Source organism: Hyla sarda, chromosome 4, assembly GCF_029499605.1.
Source record: "Hyla sarda isolate aHylSar1 chromosome 4, aHylSar1.hap1, whole genome shotgun sequence".
NCBI classification, from domain to species: domain Eukaryota; kingdom Metazoa; phylum Chordata; class Amphibia; order Anura; family Hylidae; genus Hyla; species Hyla sarda.
Window position 1 is genome coordinate 284,208,609 of NC_079192.1, and position 26,337 is coordinate 284,234,945.

Sequence of the window (26,337 nt, forward strand, 5' to 3'; positions counted from 1 at the left end):
ACATTAAATTCCCATGTTGAATCAACTATACTTGACCATGGATATGTTGTAAGCTCAATATCCCAATGTAAAGACCAGAGCAAGTTTATAGACCCTCCAACTCCTTGAGGATCTCATTATATTTGTATAACAAATTAACAGACCCAAAATTTTGATTTTTAGTGTAATTGTAAATTTGGCTAACTAGCCATAAAATTACACTTTATAAACATTTTAAAGCAACAATGCCTTAAAAAAATATTTTTACAAGATAAATATCTGGAGCAAAAATGTACAAACAATGTAACAAGAAAATATGTGGACCAACTTCAATGATGCTCATGGGAAAAATCCCAGATTGTGATATGTGGGTTCTGAAGAAAAAGACTCCAACGCAGATGATGCAGAGGGGTTGGGGTGGCTAATTACACTGCTAGGGTATTGTGTTTGAAAGGGAGGATGGTAGGGGTAAACCCCAGAAGAGGACCGAGAAGGCAGGGGGTTGTAAGTACCCACATAAAAACCTTCGGTTTGTGTGGAAATATTGTGTGCAGGTGGTGGAGGGCTGGGGGCCCTGTGTCCAGCTGTGATGTGCAAATGTTTTATCATATCCTCTAATGGAGGCAGGGCCTGGGGGGAAAGAAAGACTTGCACAACAGCGTGACAGTATGGTTTAAAATGGCTTTGGCAGTCAAGAGGCACTTTATGGCAGCAAGATGCCATTTCATAACCAAAATAAGAACAGTCATCACTGCTGTCAACCCTCTGAATAAATGATAGAGCTTGACTTTCAACCTCAAGCTGACTATCAGTTATTCGGAGGGATCTACGGGTCCTTTGAGCAGTGGGTGGTCTGGTCGTTGTTTGTGAAGAAGGTATGTTTGTTGCTTCTGCCATCTCTTCAATCTCACCAGCAGCTGGTGTAGGTGTGCTGCTGGGGGGAAGATCACTGCTAAGGTTAGACACATCCTCCTCTACATCCAGATGTTCGTCAAAATTATTCCAATGGATTGGATGGGTCTGGTGCTTCAGATTCCAAAGGTGTGTCTGAACGTACTGGCTCAGACCTTGGCTCTTCATCTGCATCTTGTTGTGTATTGGATGGTGCCTGAAAGTTGCCTGAAGTTCTAGAATAAACAGATGTTAAATTTTGATGTAAGATATTTTTTTAAGGGGGGGGGGGTATGGGTGATGAACCTGCATGCAAAAATTCAACATGTATTTCCGTCGGTTTCTGATGTCCTTTACTATATAGTATTTCAAAATAAAAAACAAAACGAAAACATTTTTATCTTGTAAAAATATAATTAACTGAGATACAGGTACAAAAATTCAATCAAACTCATCCGTTAACAAAATTAGTGATGATTGTCTTGCAATATATAAGGCTATGATTAATGTACATGTTTACACGAAGGGAATATAAACACAAAGATAAATAGGGATAGAAATACTTTGAGCAACTTCAACTATCTTTCTAATTTTTCATAAGATAAAAATGTACATGAGGAATTAAAAGTACAAAGATCTATGTTACTTAGAAAAATTAGATTGCCATCCTTTTCATTATTTTATGTTGATAAATTGTACAAGTTATAAATAAAATAAATAAAAATTATACCAAACTTACAAATCTCATTCTGAATTGAAGAAGACATTTAATCAAAGTTGTCAAATAAGGCTACTGCAATCTCATGCCATGCTTCTTCACGTCTGGTTCTATTAAAATATTCACCATGGCCCTTATCCCAAATCCAGGTATGACACTCTACCTACAACCAAATTTTTTTGAAAAAGCAAAAATTAATAATACCAGATTCACCATATTTTTAGAACAACATGTGCTTTGCAAAAAGCAAATCTCCTCAAGCCCTTAATACACTGTACATGCTGCCATTAGAAAACTATGTGTATTTGGAAACGTGCTTGGCTAAATGCAGATCTTCTCATGGCCGTTGTTACGCCGAGCGCTCCGGGTCCCCGCTCCTCCCCGGAGCGCTCGCAACATCCTCGCTACGGCAGCGCCCCGGTCAGATCCACTGACCGGGTGCGCTGCGATACCGCCTCCAGCCGGGATGCGATTCGCGATGCGGGTGGCGCCCGCTCGCGATGCGCACCCCGGCTTCCGTACCTGACTCGCTCTCCGTCGGTCCTGTCCCGGCGCGCGCGGCCCCGCTCCCTAGGGCGCGCGCGCGCCGGATCTTTGCGAATTAAAGGGCCACTGCGCCACTGATTGGCGCAGTGGTTCCAATTAGTGTGTTCACCTGTGCACTCCCTATGTATACCTCACTTCCCCTGCACTCCCTCGCCGGATCTTGTTGCCCTTGTGCCTAGTGAAAGCGTTCCCTTGTGTGTTCCTAGCCTGTGTTCCAGACCTCCTGCCGTTGCCCCTGACTACGATCCTTGCTGCCTGCCCCGACCTTCTGCTACGTCCGACCTTGCTTCTGTCTACTCCCTTGTACCGCGCCTATCTTCAGCAGTCAGAGAGGTTGAGCCGTTGCTAGTGGATACGACCTGGTCACTACCGCCGCAGCAAGACCAACCCGCTTTGCGGCGGGCTCTGGTGAACACCAGTAGTGACTTAGAACCGGTCCACTAGCACGGTCCACGCCAATCCCTCTCTGGCACAGAGGATCCACCTCCTGCCAGCCGGCATCGTGACAGTAGATCCGGCCATGGATCCCGCTGAAGTTCCTCTGCCAGTTGTCGCCGACCTCACCACGGTGGTCGCCCAGCAGTCACAACAGATAGCGCAACAAGGCCATCAGCTGTCTCAACTGACCGTGATGCTTCAGCAGCTACTACCACAGCTTCAGCAATCATCTCCTCCGCCAGCTCCTGCACCTCCTCCGCAGCGAGTGGCCGCTTCCAGCCTACGACTATCCTTGCCGGATAAATTTGATGGGGACTCTAAGTTTTGCCGTGGCTTTCTTTCACAATGTTCCCTGCACTTGGAGATGATGTCGGACCAGTTTCCTACTGAAAGGTCTAAGGTGGCTTTCGTAGTCAGCCTTCTGTCTGGAAAAGCTCTGTCATGGGCCACACCGCTCTGGGACCGTAATGACCCCGTCACTGCCTCTGTACACTCCTTCTTCTCGGAAATTCGAAGTGTCTTTGAGGAACCTGCTCGAGCCTCTTCTGCTGAGACTGCCCTGCTGAACCTGGTCCAGGGTAATTCTTCCGTTGGCGAGTACGCCATACAATTCCGTACTCTTGCTTCTGAACTATCCTGGAATAATGAGGCCCTCTGCGCGACCTTTAAAAAAGGCCTATCCAGCAACATTAAAGATGTTCTGGCAGCACGAGAAATTCCTGCTAACCTACATGAACTCATTCATCTAGCCACTCGCATTGACATGCGTTTTTCCGAAAGGTGTCAGGAGCTCCGCCAGGATATGGACTTTGTTCGCTCGAGGCGTTTTTTCTCCCCGGCTCCTCTCTCATCTGGTCCTCTGCAATCCGTTCCTGTGCCTCCCGCCGTGGAGGCTATGCAAGTTGACCGGTCTCGCCTGACACCTCAAGAGAGGACACGACGCCGCATGGAGAATCTCTGCCTGTACTGTGCCGGTACCGAACACTTCCTGAAGGATTGTCCTATCCGTCCTCCCCGCCTGGAAAGACGTACGCTGACTCCGCACAAAGGTGAAACAGTCCTTGATATCAACTCTGCTTCTCCACGTCTTACTGTGCCTGTGCGGATATCTGCCTCTACCTTCTCCTTCTCCACTAAGGCCTTCTTGGATTCCGGATCTGCAGGAAACTTTATTTTGGCCTCTCTCATCAACAAGTTCAGCATCCCAGTGACCAGTCTCGCCAGACCCCTCTACATCAATTGCGTTAACAATGAAAGATTGGACTGTGCTGTGCGTTACCGCACGGAACCCCTCCTAATGTGCATCGGACCTCATCACGAAAAAATTGAGTTTTTGGTCCTCTCCAATTGCACTTCCGAAATTCTCCTTGGACTACCATGGCTTCAACGCCATTCCCCAACCCTTGATTGGTCCTCAGGAGAGATCAAGAGCTGGGGTACCTTTTGTTTCAAAGACTGCCTTAAACCGGTTCCCAATACTCTCTGCCGTGACCCTGTGGTTCCCCCTGTAACCGGTCTCCCTAAGGTCTATATGGACTATGCTGACGTATTTTGCAAAAAACAAGCTGAGACTTTACCTCCTCACAGACCTTATGACTGTCCTATTGACCTCCTCCCGGGCACTACTCCACCCCGGGGCAGAATTTATCCTCTGTCCGCCCCTGAGACTCTTGCTATGTCCGAGTACATCCAGGAAAATTTAAAAAAAGGGGTTTATCCGCAAATCCTCCTCTCCTGCCGGAGCTGGATTTTTCTTTGTGTCCAAAAAAGATGGCTCCCTACGTCCTTGCATTGACTACCGCGGACTTAATAAAATCACGGTAAAGAACCGCTACCCCCTACCTCTTATCTCTGAACTCTTTGATCGCCTCCAAGGTGCCCACATCTTTACCAAACTGGACTTAAGAGGTGCTTATAATCTCATCCGCATCAGGGAGGGGGACGAATGGAAAACGGCATTTAACACTAGAGATGGACACTTTGAGTATCTGGTCATGCCCTTTGGCCTGTGCAACGCCCCTGCCGTCTTCCAAGACTTTGTTAATGAAATTTTTCGTGATCTCTTATATTCCTGTGTTGTTGTGTATCTGGACGATATTCAGATTTTTTCTGCCAACCTAGAAGAACACCGCCAGCATGTCCGCATGGTTCTTCAGAGACTTTGTGACAATCAACTTTATGCCAAAATGGAGAAATGTCTGTTTGAATGTCAATCTCTTCCTTTCCTAGGATACTTGGTCTCTGGCCAGGGACTACAAATGGACCCAGATAAACTGTTACGCCTAGCGCTCCGGGTCCCCGCTCCTCCCCGGAGTGCTCACGGCGTCTTTCTCCCTGCAGCGCCCCGGTCAGTCCCGCTGACCGGGAGCGCCGCACTGTCATGGCCGTTGGGGATGCGATTCGCACAGCGGGACGCGCCCGCTCGCGAATCGCATCCCAGGTCACTTACCCGTCCCGGTCCCCTGCTGTCATGTGCTGGCGCGCGCGGCTCCGCTCTCTAGGGCGCGCGCGCGCCAGCTCTCTGAGACTTAAAGGGCCAGTGCACCAATGATTGGTGCCTGGCCCAATTAGCTTAATTGGCTTCCACCTGCTCCCTGGCTATATCTGGTCTCCTCCCTTGCACTCCCTTGCCGGATCTTGTTGCCTTGTGCCAGTGAAAGCGTTTAGTGTGTCCAAAGCCTGTGTACCTGAACTTCTGCTACCCATCCTGACTACGAACCTTGCCGCCTGCCCCCGACCTTCTGCTACGTCTGACCTTGCCTCTGCCTAGTCCTTCTGTCCCACGCCTTCTCAGCAGTCAGCGAGGTAGAGCCGTTGCTAGTGGATACGACCTGGTTGCTACTGCCGCAGCAAGACCATCCCGCTTTGCGGCGGGCTCTGGTGAAAACCAGTAGCCTCTTAGAACCGGTCCACTAGCACGGTCCACGCCAATCCCTCGCTGACACAGAGGATCCACTACCTGGAAGCCGAATCGTGACAGTAGATCCGGCCATGGATCCCGCTGAGGTGCCGCTGCCAAGTCTCGCTGACCTTACCACGGTGGTCGCTCAGCAATCGCAGCAGATTGCCCAACAAGGACAGCAGCTGTCGCAGTTGACCGCCACGTTACAGCAACTTCTGCCTCTGCTACAGCAGCAACCATCTCCTCCGCCAGCTCCTGCACCTCCTCTGCAGCGAGTGGCCGCTCCTAGCCTCCGCTTGTCCCTGCCGGACAAATTTGATGGGGACTCCAGACTCTGCCGTGGATTTTTGTCTCAGTGTTCCCTGCATATGGAGATGATGTCGGACTTGTTTCCTTCAGAACGGTCTAAGGTGGCGTTCGTAGTAAGCCTTCTTTCAGGAAAGGCCTTGTCTTGGGCCACACCGCTCTGGGACCGCAATGATCCTGCCACAGCCACAGTCCAGGCCTTCTTCACTGAACTCCGGAGTGTCTTCGAGGAGCCAGCCCGAGCTTCTTCCGCCGAGACTGCCCTGTTGAACCTGGTCCAGGGTAATTCTTCCGTTGGCGAGTATGCCGTACAATTCCGTACTCTTGCTTCAGAATTATCCTGGAATAACGAGGCTCTCTGCGCGACCTTTAAAAAAGGCCTATCCAGTCGCATCAAGGATGTGCTGGCCGCACGAGAGATTCCTGCCAATCTGCAAGAACTCATCCATCTAGCTACCCGCATTGACATGCGTTTTTCTGAGCGACACCAAGAGCTCCGCCAGGAAAAAGACTTAGATCTCTGGGCACCTCTTCCACAGTATCCGTTGCAATCTACGCCTGGGCCTCCCGCCGAGGAGGCCATGCAAGTGGATAAGTCTCGCCTGACCCAGGAAGAGAGGAATCGCCGTAGGGAAGAAAATCTCTGTCTTTACTGTGCCAGTACCGAGCATTTCTTGGTGGATTGCCCTATCCGTCCTCCACGCCTGGGAAACGCACGCACGCACCCAGCTCACGTGGGTGTGGCGCCTCTTGGTTCCAAGTCTGCTCCTCCACGTCTCACGGTACCCGTGCGGATTTCTTCTTCAGCCAGCTCCTCCCTCTCAGCCGTGGCCTGCTTGGACTCCGGTGCCTCAGGAAATTTTATTTTGGAGTCGTTTGTTAATAAATTCAGCATCCCGGTGACCCGTCTCGTCAAGCCGCTCTACATTTCCGCGGTCAACGGAGCCAGATTGGACTGCACCGTGCGTTACCGCACAGAGCCCCTCCTCATGTCTATTGGACCCCACCTTGAGAGGATTGAGTTCTTCATTCTCCCCAACTGTACCTCTGAGGTTCTCCTCGGTCTGCCTTGGCTCCGGCTTCATTCCCCCACCATTGATTGGACCACCGGGGAGATCAGGAACTGGGACTCTGCCTGCCACAGGAAGTGCCTCTCCCCCCCTCCCAGTCCCGTCAGGCAAGCCTCTGTGCCACCCCATGGCCCCCGTCCTGGTGTCACACTGCCCCGTGCCAGGCCTCGCCCTCTGCCCTCCCTCCCCATTCCCACTCCTGCTGTACTGCCTGCCGTTGAGGAAACCCTCCATTCTTTCCCGGTGTCCTCATCCCAGGGGAGGCAGTTACTGGACAAAGAGAAGGGGAGACCTAAGGGGGGGGGTACTGTTACGCCTAGCGCTCCGGGTCCCCGCTCCTCCCCGGAGCGCTCACGGCGTCTTTCTCCCTGCAGCGCCCCGGTCAGTCCCGCTGACCGGGAGCGCCGCACTGTCATGGCCGTTGGGGATGCGATTCGCACAGCGGGACGCGCCCGCTCGCGAATCGCATCCCAGGTCACTTACCCGTCCCGGTCCCCTGCTGTCATGTGCTGGCGCGCGCGGCTCCGCTCTCTAGGGCGCGCGCGCGCCAGCTCTCTGAGACTTAAAGGGCCAGTGCACCAATGATTGGTGCCTGGCCCAATTAGCTTAATTGGCTTCCACCTGCTCCCTGGCTATATCTGGTCTCCTCCCTTGCACTCCCTTGCCGGATCTTGTTGCCTTGTGCCAGTGAAAGCGTTTAGTGTGTCCAAAGCCTGTGTACCTGAACTTCTGCTACCCATCCTGACTACGAACCTTGCCGCCTGCCCCCGACCTTCTGCTACGTCTGACCTTGCCTCTGCCTAGTCCTTCTGTCCCACGCCTTCTCAGCAGTCAGCGAGGTAGAGCCGTTGCTAGTGGATACGACCTGGTTGCTACTGCCGCAGCAAGACCATCCCGCTTTGCGGCGGGCTCTGGTGAAAACCAGTAGCCTCTTAGAACCGGTCCACTAGCACGGTCCACGCCAATCCCTCGCTGACACAGAGGATCCACTACCTGGAAGCCGAATCGTGACATAAACTCTCTGCCGTCTTAGATTGGCCATGCCCCTCCGGACTCCGAGCTATCCAACGTTTTTTGGGGTTCGCCAATTATTACAGACAATTTATTCCACATTTTTCCACCATTGTGGCTCCTATCGTGGCTTTAACCAAGAAGAATGCCAATCCTAAGTCATGGCCTCCTCAAGCGGAAGACGCCTTTAAACGGCTCAAGTCTGCCTTTTCTTCTGCTCCCGTGCTCTCCAGACCTGACCCATCTAAACCCTTCCTATTGGAGGTTGATGCCTCCTCAGTGGGAGCTGGAGCGGTTCTTCTACAAAAAAATTCTTCCGGGCATGCTGTTACTTGTGGTTTTTTTTCTAGGACCTTCTCTACGGCGGAGAGGAACTACTCCATTGGGGATCGAGAGCTACTGGCCAATAAATTAGCACTTGAGGAATGGAGGCATCTGCTGGAGGGATCAAAATTTCCAGTTATTATTTACACCGATCACAAGAATCTCTCCTATCTCCAGTCTGCCCAACGGCTGAATCCTCGCCAGGCCAGGTGGTCTCTGTTCTTTGCCCGGTTTAATTTTGAAATTCACTTTCGCCCTGCCGACAAGAACATTAGGGCCGATGCTCTTTCTCGTTCCTCGGATGCCTCGGAAGTAGAGCTCTCTCCGCAACACATCATTCCTCCTGACTGCCTGATCTCCACTTCTCCAGCCTCCATCAGGCAAACTCCTCCAGGGAAGACCTTCGTCTCTCCACGCCAACGCCTCGGAATCCTCAAATGGGGTCACTCCTCCCATCTCGCAGGCCATGCGGGCATCAAGAAATCCTTGCAACTCATCTCTCGTTTCTATTGGTGGCCGACTCTGGAGACGGATGTTGTTGATTTTGTGCGGGCCTGCACTGTCTGTGCCCGGGATAAGACTCCTCGCCAGAAGCCTGCTGGTCTCCTTCATCCTCTGCCTGTCCCCGAACAGCCTTGGTCTCTGATTGGTATGGACTTTATTACAGACTTACCCCCATCCCGTGGCAACACTGTGGTTTGGGTGGTCGTTGATCGATTTTCCAAGATGGCACATTTTATTCCTCTTCCTGGTCTTCCTTCAGCGCCTCAGTTGGCAAAACAATTTTTTGTACACATTTTTCGTCTTCACGGGTTGCCCACGCAGATCGTCTCGGATAGAGGCGTCCAATTCGTGTCAAAATTCTGGAGGGCTCTCTGTAAACAACTCAAGATTAAATTAAACTTTTCTTCTGCTTATCATCCTCAATCCAATGGGCAAGTAGAAAGAATTAACCAGGTCCTGGGTGATTACTTACGGCATTTTGTTTCCTCCCGCCAGGATGACTGGGCAGATCTTCTACCATGGGCCGAATTCTCGTACAACTTCAGAGTCTCTGAATCTTCTTCCAAATCCCCATTTTTCGTGGTGTACGGCCGTCACCCTACTCCCTTGCCCTCTGGTTTGCCCGCTGTGGATGAAATAACTCGTGATCTTTCCACCATCTGGAAAGAGACCCAAAATTCTCTCCTACAGGCTTCATCGCGCATGAAAAATTTTGCCGATAAGAAAAGAAGAGCTCCCCCCATTTTTTCTCCCGGAGACAAGGTATGGCTCTCCGCTAAATATGTCCGCTTCCGTGTTCCCAGCTACAAATTGGGACCACGCTACCTTGGTCCTTTCAAAATCTTGTGCCAAATTAATCCTGTCTCTTACAAACTTCTTCTTCCTCCTTCTCTTCGTATTCCTAATGCCTTTCACGTCTCTCTTCTTAAACCACTCATCATCAACCGTTTCTCTCCCAAACTTATTTCTCCTACTCCTGTCTCTGGTTCTTCGGACATCTTTTCTGTAAAGGAGATACTGGCCTCCAAAAAGGTCAGAGGAAAAACTTTTTTCCTGGTTGACTGGGAGGGCTGTGGTCCTGAAGAGAGATCCTGGGAACCTGAGGACAATATCCTAGATAAAAGTCTGGTCCTCAGGTTCTCAGGCTCTAAGAAGAGGGGGAGACCCAAGGGGGGGGGGTACTGTTACGCCGAGCGCTCCGGGTCCCCGCTCCTCCCCGGAGCGCTCGCAACATCCTCGCTACGGCAGCGCCCCGGTCAGATCCACTGACCGGGTGCGCCGCGATACCGCCTCCAGCCGGGATGCGATTCGCGATGCGGGTGGCGCCTGCTCGCGATGCGCACCCCGGCTTCCGTACCTGACTCGCTCTCCGTCGGTCCTGTCCCGGCGCGCGCGGCCCCGCTCCCTAGGGCGCGCGCGCGCCGGATCTCTGCGATTTAAAGGGCCACTGCGCCACTGATTGGCGCAGTGGTTCCAATTAGTGTGTTCACCTGTGCACTCCCTATGTATACCTCACTTCCCCTGCACTCCCTCGCCGGATCTTGTTGCCCTTGTGCCTAGTGAAAGCGTTCCCTTGTGTGTTCCTAGCCTGTGTTCCAGACCTCCTGCCGTTGCCCCTGACTACGATCCTTGCTGCCTGCCCCGACCTTCTGCTACGTCCGACCTTGCTTCTGTCTACTCCCTTGTACCGCGCCTATCTTCAGCAGTCAGAGAGGTTGAGCCGTTGCTAGTGGATACGACCTGGTCACTACCGCCGCAGCAAGACCAACCCGCTTTGCGGCGGGCTCTGGTGAACACCAGTAGTGACTTAGAACCGGTCCACTAGCAAGGTCCACGCCAATCCCTCTCTGGCACAGAGGATCCACCTCCTGCCAGCCGGCATCGTGACAGCCGTATTACACTGTACATGCTGCCATTAGAAAAACGTGTATTTGGAAACATGTGCTTGGCTAAATGTAGATCTCATAATGGCCGTATTACACTGTACATGCTCCCATTAGCAAAGTGTGTGTATTTGGAAACATGTGCTGGGCTACATGCAGATCTCCTCATGGCCTTATTACACTGTACATGCTACCATTAGCAAAGTGTGTGTATTTGGAAACATGTGCATGGCTAAATGCAGATCTTCTCAGGCCCATAGTACACTATGCTTGAAAACACATATGCTTATTTTGTGGACATTTTGAAAAACATTACTAAGAACAAGCAATATACAAAGTTGACTTTGGGTACAGGAAACAGTAGGTGACATAGATTATACCTCAGTGATGACATCCTCTGTGCTTATACACATTCGGGAATTGGCTTGACGGCTCATGTCTGTACCTCAGCAGCTTACTTCCCCAGCCAAACTTGAAAAAATTGACGGACCTGGGTCGGGTCATGTGGTCACATCGTCCAAAAGGTTCTGAACTTGGCTCTCAGTGCAGTCCCACTGTTTTCTGCATCGAATTTAAGCGGAAATTTAAGGCGGATTTGGTGGCGTCATTTCCGTTTGGAATAGCAGCGGATTACTCGCGGAAATAACAAAATTACGCATGAAACTGAAAAATGCCTTTGGAGGCGGAAAATAGTCGCAGAAAATTTTGCAGGCAGTCAGTCGGAAATTCCGTAGTCTGAACCTAGCCTTAAAGTATTAAATCAAAGATACTACTGATCCTTGTGACATGGGGTTGTGAAACCTTATGATTCCACTTCAGATGACCTTTAAATAAAATTAAATTGAATAAGAATTAAAAATTTAAAACCCTTTTATAATGCCCACTGATATCGACCCAGGCCCCTAGGTTTAGCTATAGATGTCCACTTGTTTTTTTTTAATTACTAAAAATCCTATAAAAATGTTTGTCTATGCCTCAGAACATAAACTTATTGTTTAATGGGGTTCTCTAAAACCTTTTTTTGTGCTGTGCAATTTTTCTTTTCCTGACATCATATACATTGCATTCATGCTGCAGTGCAGTTCAACGTATTTGCCAGTCACTTCAAAAGGGTGTGTATAGTAGACACTCAGTGTTGGGAAGGGGTGCTAACAATACTACTAATACACAATAGTATAGGGAAGAACAAAGGTGGTTCCCTTGGGTATGGTAGGCAGGTTGGGATACAGAGCTGACTGATATGCCAGAAAGGAAGTATAGAAGTAGTAGGAAAAATGTTACTGAACGTCCACCGGAATTGGGGAAAATAAGTAAATGGGGTATGTAGACTGTAATGAAATGAAATGAAAATATATTATCGGTAACAATGGTTATAAATGTAAAATTATTATTACATACATGTTGATTTTACATAAGATTACATTTTAATTAGGTAATGGAAAACCCTTGACATATACTAATCTTTGTCCATACGATGGATAGTTTCCTATTTCACACAGTACAGAAAATTGTAGAAAATAGTATAGAATTAAAATGTCCGCCTAGGGATTTCATGTGAATGAAAGAATAATATATTATGCATTTACCATGTGGATGTAAATCACAAATTAGACAGACGTGTTGGGAAAATTGTGTAGTTCAGGTCTTGTTTATATAGTATAAATGTCACTCAGATTAAGACTTATTTGTACCTTTTGTGGCCAGACTCCTTAAGGATAATATCAGCTCATTTTACTACATAATATACAGAGAATTTAATGAACCAAAACTTTACATGAAAAGTAAATATGTTTCAACTGTGGCAACCCCTGCTATTGACCCAGCATGCCAAAAAGCAGTCATACATCTCTCTATGTTTATATGCAGTGACAGTTCAACTTATAAATTGGACGTAGATTTCATAATAACTACAAGTTTGCAAACTGCTGTGGCTGAGTTTATTATATCTCAAATGTGCAAAATGTCAAGGTTATTCAAGGCTCTTTCTTGTGTCATAAATATTTATAAAATGAAATGGTATCTATTTCTGCAGCGCCATTAATGTGTGTTGAGCCAGGATAAGTGGTACAATAAAATTTCCTATACTGGTATTCACTAGAGATGGGCGAATGGGACAAATGTCAAATTAGTTCTGAATTTCATGAAAAATTTGATTCTGAACTAATCCGAATTTCCTCGTGCTTCGTGGTAACGAATCGCTTCATTTTGTGTAAGCTGGGGAGGGGGCTAAAATGGTGGCTACATATGTGAGGAAATGGTGCAAGGAAGTCTGGGAAGGCGGGATCACCCTGAATCACATGGCGGCATGCAGCCTATCAGCAGCCAGCCCTGTAATGTCACAGCCCTATATATTCAGCAGCCATTGTCGTAGACAGGCATTTACTGTTTTGCCGAGAGAGTAGAGACTGTGTGTGCGCACTAATCACCGTTACTGACAATACAGATCTTTACAACGGCGAATCCATTCACCTCGAGCCCGCATTTGTTCTGGCTAGAGAGAGAGCAGACACTGTGTGGTCACTAATCAGTGTTACTGATAATACAGATCAGCACAGGGGAAATCCATTGACCTCAAGCCCCCATCACCGCAGGAAGGCTGGCAGGGAGAGTTTAGGATTAGTTTCATAGTCTGCCAATTGAGATCATCAAAGGAAGCACTCCCCATTCAAAGACTGCAAGAAACCATAGTGCAGGCAGGGACAGTTCAGAGAGAGAGAGAAAGAGAGAGAGAGAGAGAGAGAGAGAGAGTATGCTTTTTTCTTTTGCAACCTACTAGGGTGTATTACTGTAAAAAAAGGGAAAAATATACGCACTCCCCAGTTCTACGTTTTTTATGGTTAAAACTAATAGGGGGCAGTAAGTGTAAAAGTTCTCTGTAGTCGTTTTTAATATATTTGGATCGATCATAATTTTTGGGGGAAAGTTCGGCAAATCGGCCAAATGTAATTTTTGAAAAATTTGCCCATCTCTAGTATTCACATATTAGAGATTAGATAGATAGACAGACAGACAGACAGATAGATAAAGCAAATATGATGCAGCACTCCACAGGTAGCAAAGAAGATGGTTTTTATTCCATCATGGGCATAGACAACGTTTCACCAGTCTCACACTGGCTTTTTCACTTGAAAAAGCCAGTGTGAGACTGGTGAAACGTTGTCTATACACATGATGGAATAAAAACCACCTTCTTTGCTACCTGTGGAGTGCTGCATCATATTTGCTTTGTCTGGATTAAGGAACCGGCGAACCCAGGTTCCAGATATGCGGGCACCCCAAATTTCTTCTTTACTCTGGATATTCGTTGTGCCGTTTTTATTTGCTTTGGATAGATAGATATGAAGAGAGAAGTAGTCATTTGGAGATAGATTAGAAGAATCAGGGACTACAATTTTTCCATGGAAGGGTTGAATCACACAGAACCTGTTTACTTCTGCTGATTTACATAACTGCTTGAAATTATATTATTCAGCAGGATTTTTTGTGCCTAATAAAGTCATTTAAGGGTCCCTGTCAGTGTCAGGCAGCTTGAAACTAGTCTACACCTGGTGTATGTACTGTAAAAATTTGCTGGGAAAATCTCCCAGATAACACCCCTAACATATCCATAGGGTTCTATTCACCTGATGAAGTCCAAAGAAGTTTCATATCTCTCTAATACACAAATAGATAATGGATGCACCACAGGTAATAATCAGAAATGATCTGAGGACCGGTGTATATCTATTTAATGGTAAATCTGCAGGGTAACCACATGTAATCCTTCAGCAGAAAAGTCTATTTAGGACCAAAGGCAGATCCCAGGAGGGTGTAGATAATGCAGAAACTTCATATGGAGGAGCTGACACCCTGCTGGACTGCAGGACTTCATACATCAATTTAGGGTTAGTAGAAGTTCTCCAATATAGGACAATAAATCTATCATGCTTGTTCCTGACTGTTTTTGAAAGACTTCTCTGAATCGGGTCAACTAAAGGAAAAATGTATACCAGTGAAATCTTCAAGGTTAAGGACATTTGTTGACAGAAAGTTCATGCACAGGGAGCAAAATACTGGAAGGTTGGTGTTCTTGTGGGTCACCATGAGATTTAATGCTGGAGATCCCACATCTGCATGATGAGCAGAACTTTTTCTTTACTTTTGTGTAGTCCCGCCTTTGTCCAGCCGAAATGTTATGGCTCTCAGAATATGGCAACAAGAAAAGTGATTTTTTTTGTGAAAAAGGAAGAAAAACTTTTTTTTTTTTTAATTATATAAATTGGGTATTGCCATGTTCATACCAACCCACAAAATAAAGATAATATTTCATTTATACCACAGGGTGAGCACAATTATTATTTTTTTGCTTCGCCCAAAAAAAATTGTAAAAGTTGATCAAAAGGTCATGTACCCCAATACAAACAATAGAAATTACAGCATGTCTTAGAAAAAAATAAGCCTTACACAACTCTGTCAGCTAAAAAAGAAAATAAGTTATGACTGCCAGAATGTGGCAATACAAATTTTTTTTTGTTTTTTAGTGATTTAGGAAGAAAAATATAAAAAAAAACTTTATACATTGTAAAGACCTTTTGTACAGAGTAAAGATAACATGTAATTTTCAGGCTATGAAAATACTTCCGTTATAAACGTCCATCATAAAAATCTTGAAAATTGGCCAATATAGTCTATGGGATTTTTCGAATAGCTGTTTTAACCTGTTATCGCACGTTATTAATAACGGACGTTATTTTGTAATGGGCGAATGAAATAGAAGAAATAGTGCATGCACTATTTCTCCCATTACTATCGCCCGTCACAAAATAACGGCCGTTATTAAAAGGGGTAAACAGCTATTAGAAAAATCCCATAGACTATAATGGGATTTTCTAAGAGCCGTTAGGGTTTAACAGAGGGATGTTTATAACGGATGTGTTTTTATTAGTGTGAAAGCAGCCTTACTACACAGTGTATGCCATAAAATAAATAAACAATTACAGAATTATTATTTTCATTCCCCCCCCCCAAATAAATTATAAAAACAGATCAAAAACTCATGTGTACCTCATAATAGTATGCTTGATATACACCGTAATAAAAAGAAGGCACCATAATCCATTTGGCACTCCTTGATTTTTGAGACATGCGTGCAAGTCAGGCAGCGCACTAGGGCCAATTATAGTTATGTCTTTAAAAAAAAGGCAGATTCGGGATAATAAATAGTTAGCTGAATTTTTATGTTAATACCTGCTGTGTTTCTGTGTTGAGTAACATTACAAATTGTAAAAACATTGAAATTTTTAATTTCACCTCTACTTGGCTTTAATTCATGTAAGCTACCTTGAGGGTTAGCAAAGTTTTGAAATCATGTTATGAATTCTTTGAAGGGTGAATTTAAATGTGTTCATATGAGGCAGGTTTTTAGCATCCAAGCCTCCCAAATCCATATTAGAAATAAACTGGTCCCTTAAAAAATCTATTTTAGAAATTTTCATGAAAATTTAAAAATTTGCGGCAATACTTTAAAGCCCTCTGACATCCGAAAAAGTAGAAAGACATTCACCAAATAATGCCAACATTGTAGACACAGTGTAAATAATTTGATAATTAATGTGGAATGGCTATCTTTCTTATGATCAGAGAATGTCAAATTTAAAATTTTGGGGGAGTTTTTCCACAAATGATAGCGCAAAGCATTGACCAAAGTTAACATCACATTAACATAAAGTCAAATGTGTCACAAACAACATTCTCAGAAGCACTTGGATAAGTTAAAGTATCCCAAAGTTATTATCACTTAAAGTAAGAAAATTTGAAAAATGGGGCTTGGTGAGTAAAGGAGTTATCCAGGGACAGTAAAAAAAAATAAAAATAGACTCTCTATGGCGTGGAATATACTTATATAGTACCCCTGGCTGTTTCTTTCACCATTCCCTTGTCTCTGGTGCATTGTTCTCCTCTGCCCACTGCTCCATTTTCTCTCTATGATAGAGGTATGATAAAGAGGGGGATGGCTTGCCAGTATGATACCAGAAAGGGGTGTGGCTTATAAGGAAAGGATGCTGAAAGCCAGGACAAAGTGGTCTTTGTCTCTGTTGGGGGGGGGGGGGGAGAAGAGAGGAAGTCGACAGAGGATGGCAGGTGTTTCTTCACTTCCTGCCTTTCGTTGCATTTTCCAACAGGAGAATTGGCCCTGTATAGCTTTTAATTGTATTTTGCAATACAGTTGGTCTGGACAGAGTATCCCTTTAAAGCCAGAGGCTGTGTCATGTGTTAAAAGGTTAAATGGAATGTTTCATGAGAAAGTGATCTATTGTTTAAATCAAGTTTTTATGTTAAATTAAATAAAGTGATAGTGAAGATAACATTCTAGGCATCTAGCAACTCTGTGACTCCTCTGCAGCTAAGACCAGCTTCCGCATCTTGGAGCAGAATATAGGTTGAAGACCAGGCCAACAATTAGAGTATGTTCACACTGTTTAATTCCCACAGAATTCCGTCAGCAGAATTCTGTGAGTGGAATTGCGTGAATGAAATGCCACGTGTGGAATTCCAAGCGTGGAATTCTGCACAGTAAACATTTACTTTTGAATTAACTTCTTAAAACTGATGGATCACTGATGGACCATTTTCAAACAATAAGAAAGTAACACAAATCTAAAAGTATCTGAAAATGTTATTGTCCCCTGTGAAAATGGCCATCGCACAGAAGAATGCTGATATCTTTGTAAGTATAATAAATATAGACACCGAACATCTGCTGCCAGTCTATCCTCTTATTTCATAAACATAAAGCCAAATTTGTGTGTAAGGTGGAAATCTCCATTAACTTTTTTTTTTTTTACAAATTTACAAATAACATGTAAATGTGTTAAAATTGTGAAGTATTGTGATGTGTTAAAATTATGAAGTATTTTTCCTATATGAGTTCTCTGAGACCACAGACCTTGCATGCAGACAGTTGGGATGAAACTCAAATCCTCTTGAGATGCCAGTTGAAATATTTGCTCAGAAAACTTAAGGAATCAATTAGACAGGTCAGTAATCGGCTTTTAGCAGAGTAGAACAGGCATGACCTGATTGAATACATGTGTCTTATACTTCAAAGTTTTTGTGCTGAAAATTGGAATAAAGTAGATGCTTTAACTGCACTAAATTCTTCATCAGCTGCAGTTTGGTTGGTTAATGCTAAGTTTATCTTTGAAAGACAGCTCCTCGTTCTTAATACTGTATGCTTACACAGATCAGACAGTACCAAAACATAAGATACAGCTATGATGAGTGGGGGATGTCATGAAGAACATATGCTAAATGGAAACCATACCTCTAGTTTGATTAGTGTAACTAGACTGTCAGATATAGTTGGGTGAGTGTGGAAGAACCAAACCTGGTTATGTGAATAACACATGAGAACAGAAAAAAACACACAGAGCAATACACACAGTAAATCAGTGTATCAGATACTTCATCAGCATGACTTCCCGTACAATGATGCACCTGATCACAAACATACTGAAGATATTCCAGAGAATATAGTTCAATTCATTCCCTCCTATGGGAGAACAGACATGATATAGACATTGGACCTCATTAACTTAACGTTTCCTGATCTAGTTATGTCGGCTTTTGTTTTTTTTTTTTTAGGCGCAGTATGTCTGAGACATACTTAGTATTTACTATCCAAGCCCACCAAAACTCGTCAGGTTTATGTGCCGAAAAATAAACCAGGTAAAAGCAGGTCAGTTTTGCATTACACAAACTGCTCACATGGGGAATTACATCACAACAACTAGCAATGGTTTTTGTTTTCAACGAGACACACCGTTTTATGGCTAGATTAGTTTTTTCCTCGAAAATCTTTGATGCTATGAATAGTCTGAGTAGCTGGACCTCGTAGAGGTCTTTCGTTATGAAAGTTCGCAACTATTTTTTATTTTTTGTGAAGCCTTTGTTGAAATATACTTTTTAGCATGAACAATGCAGGCCACATCTTAAAGGAGATTTGCATGACAAAACTTTGATGCCTCACTGTGCCTCACCTTCCTACGTTCCCCTGTTGCTCTGGTATCAGCTCCCATTTCTCCGCTGCTGCTGTTCTCTGCGCTTTCTAGGCTTGAAATGTCACGGTACGCTCAGCAGCAGCGATGTCCCGCCTCGGTCGGTGATAGGCTGAGCGAACTGTCATGTAAGGAGCCCAACCGAGATTAGCTTCAATGAGCCGACCATAGTCAAACGCTGACTCAGTTCCGCTCATTTTTGCCCTGTGCACGGTTCTCTAACCGGACCTAAAACCGTGGTATACCACGGTTTTAGTCCCGGTGTGAAAACTGTATACGGGCCAAAAATTTGCTGACTGGAGTCAGCTTTGACTATGGTCGGCTCATTGAAACTAATGGGGTTCGTGCAGGATCCGGATGGGAAACGGGAGTGGGCGGTTTTTGCTCCCCACAACCGTATCCGGAAGCCATACACTACAAACATAGTGTGAACCCACTTCAAAGGTAATCCTCTAACTTCTGGAGTCACATACAAGTGTCCGCACACAATTATTATTTAAGCATTTTATTGATTTTTTATTACTGTCACAATTAGGTACATTTTCCAGACATGTTCGTGTTTAAATGGGCACTGTCAGATACAAAAACTTTTAATATGTTGTAAAGCATGCAAAACCAATAGGTATTGCAATTGCTTTCATTAGAAATTTTTCAGTATTTCATATTGAAAACGCCAGTCAAACAACTGCCCGCCTGCCTGCTTGGACACATATTAGTCCTGCTGTGTCCATGTGTCATCACCTACGTCATGGACACACTTCCTTGATTGACAGCTGTGAGTGCAGGGCTCACAGCTGGAGGAAAAATCCTCCCACTGTCAGCTTGTGTCCCGCTACTGTCAGTGAGGACAAGCTGGGAGTTGTAGTTTTGCTAATGCTAGGGGAGATGTGAGCAGACAGCTTACTGAGGGAGGGGGCGGAGACCTGCACAGTGAGGCCATGCCCCCTCCCTTTGAGAGGAATTCAGATTAGTGAGCTAAATTAAAAGTGTAATAAAAAAATAAAAAAAAGGTGCTAGACACATAAAAATTAGATGTACATGGTCAGGATTAGGTACTGAGTGGTGTATTAAAAAAAACATTTTTTGTTGTTGGATCTGATGGGTATGCTTTAAAATAGTTTCTAACTGCGCATGCGCAAACCTATCAATTTACGCGCCAGGAAGGGCCCGAGTGTGACGCAGCGTAGACAGAACAGACCTGCCTAACATGTGCTTTTAGTGGTTAAAGGGGGTTATTACAGGTGTTTTTAAATGTATGGTTTTGACAATACTTAGGTAAGGTAGTTGGAATATAGACCTGTGTTCCATGACTTTTTGCAAGGCCTGAGTTGCTATTGACAACATCGTCAGTCTTTTTAAATTTGCCTTTAAAAAACAAAAACCTTTTTAATTATTGATCTTCAGGTTGTTTGAATACATAAGGGAGAGATTTATATAAATCTGTCCAGAGGCAAAGGGGGTGAGTTGCCCATAGCAACCAATCATATCAGTTTTCTCATTTTTCATAGGCCTTTTACGAAAAGAAAGAAGTGATCTGATTGGTTGCTAAGGTCAACTCACCAACTTTTCCTCTAGAGAGGTTTTTATAAATAGCTACCATAAATTTAGAAATAAATTCTTAAAGATAAATACATGGGTGATTTTTGGGCACAGAAGTAGCCAATCATAGCTCATATCACACTGACCTGCTCTATGCTGTGTGTAGCATAGTGAGGGAGGAAGTTCTCCCCTGTATGGCTTCAGATGATGTCATGCCTGCTGGGTAATGCACCCTTTACAGTTTGTGAACCTGACTGAGACTGAGCAGAAAATACAGAACAATATGAAGGTAGCAAAAATAAATAAATAAATAGGGTATAGGGGGGTTTATCATGATGGGGCCAGTGAACTGTGAGTATTCTAAAATTTGACCATGCCATAACTATTAAATGATGTTCCTTTGCCACAGGATACCTTTCAGATTTGAACCAAATACGCAGGTTGTGTTTTGAATGTGTACAGACTAATACAAGTTCATGGATAACAACAGCAATGGTACATTTTTAAACATATATTAAAAAATGTTGTTTTTAAAATGTTATGGTCTAGTGTTTTATCTATTTTTATATATTTTGTTTTCAGGTTGGGTCACACGTAAAGGATCAGCATTGTATTTATTTTTGTGTCTCCAGCTGTTGACACCCCCTTTCCCCCGGGATACAGTGCACACATGCGCAATGCAGTCAGACATCACGGCAGCTGAATGTCAGAGTGTACTTGGCGAATCGCAAGCCCCTGTGTGTCTGCTTGTAGCGGCGGATTGCCACTGCCAACATCCCTGGTGGAAGAGAGAGGTGGGATAAGGGGGGGGGGGGTGGCAACAGCTGGATGATCAAAATTTGAGGTCAGGTCACTGGTGGATCTTCAGCATAAAATATGCATTGGATCTTGTTATGTGTGACACTACACTCATATGTGATAACAATAGCCATAATTTTATTTGCGGTTTTTCCCTTAACCTGTTGGGGACGGAGGGCGTACCTATACGCCCTCCGCCCACTCCCTTTCTAACAACGGCCGGGACCAGCCGCTAATAGCGGTGCCATGCACTATTAACCCTTTAGTTAAAGTGAAAGTAAGACATTGCCGGTTAGCTCAGGGAGCTGTTCGGTATTGCCATGGTGAAATCGCGGTATCCTGAACAGCTTACAGGACAGCAGGAAGGTCCCTACCTTCCTCCTCGCTGTCCGATCGCCGAATGACTGCTCAGTGCCTGAGATCCAGACATGAGCAGTCAAGCAGCAGAATCATTGATCAATGGTTTCCTATGAGAAACCATTGATCAATGTAAAAGATCAGTGTTTGCAGTGTTACAGTCCCCTATGGGAGCTATAACACTGCAAAAAAAAAAGTGGAAAAAAAAGTGAATAAAGATCATTTAACCCCTTTCCTAATAATAGTGCCATGGTACTTAACACACCATGACGTACATTTACGCGCCACCATGATCGTCATGTGCAGCAGGTCCCGGCTGCTATCAGCAGCCAGGGACCCGCCGGTAATGGCGCGGATGTCCGCCATTAACCCTTCAGATGCCCTGATCAATACAGATCATGGCATCTGCGGCAATGCGGTACTTTGAATGGATGATCGGATCGCCCACAGCGCTGCCGCGGGGTTCCGATCATCCAGCATGGCAGCTGGAGGTCCCCTCACCTGTCTCCTGGGGTCTTCTGCTCTGGTCTGAGATCGAGCAAACCAGAGCAGAAGATCACGATAACACTGATCAGTGCTATGCTCTATGCATAGCACTGAACAGCATTAGTAATCAAATAATTGCTATAAATTGTCCCCTATGGGGACGGTTAAAGTGTAAAGAAAAGTAAAAAAATGGAAAATAAAAAAGTAAAAAAATTTTAAAAATCCCCTTCCCAAATAAAAAAGTAAAACGTCCATTTTTCCCATTTTACCCCCTAAAAAGCGTTAAAAAAAGTTATTAATACACACATTTGGTATCATCACTTGCGTAAAAGTCTGAAATATTGTCACATTTTATTCAAAAAAAATTTATAAAAAATTTATAAAAAGTAAAACCTAAGCAAAAGTGGTACTGATAAAAACTACAGATCATGGCACAAAAAATTAGTCCTCATATCACCCCATATACGGAAAAAATTGAAAGTTATAGGTGGTCAAAATAGTGCAATTTCAAACATACTAATTTTGTTAAAATGGTTTGAGATTTTTTTTAAGCGGTACAATTATAGAAAAGCATATAACATGGTTATCATTTTAATTATATTGACCCACAGAATAAATGAAACATGTCATTCAAGTGTACAGCGTGAAAATAAAACCTTCTACAATTTGCTAAATTGCGTTTTTCTTTTCAATTTTCCCACATAAATAATATTTGTTTAGTTGCACCGTACATTTTATGGTAAAATTATTGATGTAATTACAAAGTACAATTGGTGACGTAAAAAACAAGCCCTCATATGGGTCTGTGGATGGAAATATAAAAGTTATGATTTTTAGAAGGCGAGGAGGAAAAAACGAAAATGCAAAAATAAAATTGGTTTGGTCCTTAAGGCCAAAATGGGCCTGGTCCTTAAAGGGTTAAAAATGGCCATTCAAGTCTATGGCATTTTGTGATTATCCGTTTTCACCTGTTATAGCCCGTTATGAATAAAGGACGTTATTTGTGACGGGAGAAAAATTAGTGGATGTAATGTTTTTTTCTCCTGTAATAAATTACGTCGGTTATTAAAGGGTTTTCTTAACGGGACATTATAACAGGTCCTTAAAATGGAGCAACTTTATTTAGTTTGAAAGCAACATTAAAAACAAACAAAAAAATATTGGCTAATCACAAAAAGCTGTAAAGGAATACTCATGCCCAATGAACAATGTTAAGATGGTCATAAACTTATCTCATTAATGTAGCTGTTCTATGTGTTAAGGAATATACTTAAGTTTACATGTTTTAAGTATAAGCCTAATTGTGAACAGTGGCTGAGTGCACTTATAGGGACTCTCAAGGGACTAACTTGTCAAATGGCTTAGTAAAGTTTAACTGATTTCTAACTTTTGGAAATTGTTTTTTTCTTTTTTTACAAAGTTTGCACTGGAGCAAGTATGAAATAAAAGTTATTTTCATGCACCCTTGTTAAGTTTGTCTTCCAATTATTTGTTGGATTATAATTTCTTGAAGTTGTGTTTGTGAGCCTACAAATAGTTTAAAGGATGTAAAGCTGTTCTTAGATGATCACTCCAGCATTGATGTTTTTTTTTGTGACAATGGTGGGTGCTGGTGGTGGGTTTCCTAAGGTCATGCAATGCCCCCTTGTGACATCACAAACCCCAACCTTACTCATTGATTGTGTATACCACAAATTGACATGATTTTGAGTATTGTTGAAGTCACTGGTGGATAAAACAAGCACAGTCAGTAAACATTTTCTTTATTTTCACTCCAAAGATACCTAAATTCACAAACAACAGAGGAACAAGACAATAAAAAATATTGTGGTGTCAATTATAGATTGTAACATACCAGTTCAACATGTTTTTCTGGTTAATGAGAGGATTCATGTGGTATGCTCCTACCTTTAAGCATATTACAGTATTAATATTTCATACTATCTAAACATTAAAGATTTGACACACAAAAAAATAAAAACATTCATGAGGTTAATGCTTCCAAAATTTTAAAGGAAATCTGTCCCCAGTGTCACCTGCACTAACCTGTCAGTACTGACAGGTAGTGCAGGTGATTGTCACGATTCGGCTCACAGATTGTGGATCCACTGTGTCAGCGAGGGATTGGCGTGGACCGTGCTGGTGGACCGGTTCTAAGAGGCTACTGGTGTTCACCAGAGCCCGCCGCAAAGCGGGATGGTCTTGCTGCGGCAGTAGCAACCAGGTCGTATCCACTAGCAACGGCTCAACCTCGCTGACTGCTGAGAAGGCGTGGGACAGAAGGACTAGGCAGAGGCAAGGTCAGACGTAGCAGAGGGTCGGGGCAGGCGGCAAGGTTCGTAGTCAAGATGGATAGCAGAAGTTCAGGTAACACAGGCTTGGACAACACTAAACGCTTTCACTGGCACAAGGCAACAAGATCCGGCAAGGGAGTGCAGGGGCAGTGAGCAGATATAGCCTGGGAGCAGATGGAAGCCAATTAAGCTAATTGGGCCAGGCACAAATCATTGGTGCACTGGCCCTTTAAATCTCAGAGAGCTGGCACGCGCGCGCCCTAGAGAGCGGAGCCGCGCGCGCCAGCACATGACAGGAGGGGCCCGGGACGGGTAAGTGACCTGGGATGCGATTCGCGAGCGGGCGCGTCCCGCTGTGCGAATCGCATCCCCGACGGCCATGTCAGTGCAGCGCTCCCGGTCAGCGGGACTGACCGGGGCGCTGCAGGGAGAGAGACGCCGTGAGCGCTCCGGGGAGGAGCGGGGACCCGGAGCGCTAGGCGTAACAGTACCCCCCCCCTTAGGTCTCCCCCTTTTTTTGTCCGACAACTGCTTTACCTGGGACGAGGACACCGGGAGTGAATGGAGGGTTTCCTCAAAGGCAGGCAGTACAGCAGGAGTGGGAATGGGGAGGGAGGGCAGAGGGTGAAGCTTGGCACGGGGCAGGGTGACACAAGGACGGGGGCCATGAGGAGGCACAGAGGCTTGCCTGACGGGACTGGGAGGGGGGGAGAGGCATCTCTTGTGGCAAGCAGAGTCCCAGTTCTTGATCTCCCCGGTGGTCCAGTCAAGGGTGGGAGAATGAAGCTGGAGCCATGGCAGACCGAGGAGGACCTCAGAGGTGCAGTTGGGGAGGACGAAAAATTCAATCCTTTCGTGGTGGGGTCCAATGCACATCAAGAGGGGTTCTGTGCGGTAACGCACGGTGCAATCCAATCTGACTCCGTTGACCGCGGAAATGTAGAGCGGCTTGACGAGACGGGTCACCGGGATGCGGAATTTATTCACAAAAGAATCCAGAATAAAATTCCCAGAGGCACCAGAGTCCAAGCAGGCCACGGCTGAGAGGGAGGAGTTGGCTGAAGAAGAAATCCGCACGGCACCGTGAGATGTGGAGAAGCAGACTTTGAACCAAGAGACGCCACACCCACGTGAGCTGGGTGCGTGCGTGCGTTTCCCAGACGTGGAGGACGAATAGGGCAATCCACCAAGAAATGTTCGGTACTGGCACAGTACAGACAAAGATTTTCTTCCCTACGGCGATTCCTCTCTTCCTGGGTCAGGCAAGACCGATCCACTTGCATGGCCTCCTCGGCGGGAGGCCCAGGCGTAGATTGCAGCGGATACTGTGGGAGAGGTGCCCAGAGATCTAAGTCTTTTTCCTGGCGGAGCTCTTGATGTCTCTCAGAAAAACGCATGTCAATGCGGGTGGCCAAATGGATAAGTTCTTGCAGGTTGGCAGGAATCTCTCGTGCGGCCAGCACATCCTTGATGCGACTGGGTAGGCCTTTTTTAAAGGTCGCGCAGAGAGCCTCGTTATTCCATGATAATTCGGAAGCAAGAGTACGAAATTGGATGGCGTACTCGCCCACTGAAGAATTACCCTGGACCAGGTTCAGCAGGGCAGTCTCGGCAGAAGAAGCTTGGGCTGGCTCCTCGAAGACACTACGGACCTCAGCGAAGAAGGACTGGACTGTGGCTGTGGCAGGATCATTGCGGTCCCAGAGCGGTGTGGCCCAAGACAAGGCCTTTCCTGAAAGAAGGCTCACTACGAACGCCACCTTAGACCGTTCTGTAGGAAACAAGTCCGACAACATCTCCATATGCAGGGAACACTGAGACAGGAATCCACGGCAGAGTCTAGAGTCCCCATCAAATTTGTCCGGCAGGGACAAGCGGAGGCTAGGAGCGGCCACTCGCTGCGGAGGAGGTGCAGGAGCTGGCGGAGGAGATGGTTGCTGCTGTAGCAGAGGCAGAAGTTGCTGTAACATGGAGGTCAACTGCGACAGCTGCTGTCCTTGTTGGGGAATCTGCTGCGATTGCTGAGCGACCACCGAGGGAAGGTCAGCGAGACTTGGCAGCGGCACCTCAGCGGGATCCATGGCCGGATCTACTGTCACGATTCGGCTCACAGATTGTGGATCCACTGTGTCAGCGAGGGATTGGCGTGGACCGTGCTGGTGGACCGGTTCTAAGAGGCTACTGGTGTTCACCAGAGCCCGCCGCAAAGCGGGATGGTCTTGCTGCGGCAGTAGCAACCAGGTCGTATCCACTAG

The 26,337-nt window shown here is 45.5% G+C and overlaps 1 protein-coding gene across 1 annotated transcript in view; it reads right to left on the minus strand.

Moving 5' to 3' along the window:
- Positions 1 to 229: 229 nt before the first annotated feature.
- Positions 230 to 26,337, minus strand: part of LOC130369316 (uncharacterized) — a 78,258-nt gene continuing 52,150 nt past the window's right edge. The window contains exon 3 of the mRNA XM_056574415.1: positions 230 to 1,106. Coding sequence (XP_056430390.1) covers positions 319 to 1,065 — 747 coding nt within the window. The 5' untranslated portion in view covers positions 1,066 to 1,106 and the 3' untranslated portion in view covers positions 230 to 318. The remainder of the gene's footprint in view (positions 1,107 to 26,337) is intronic.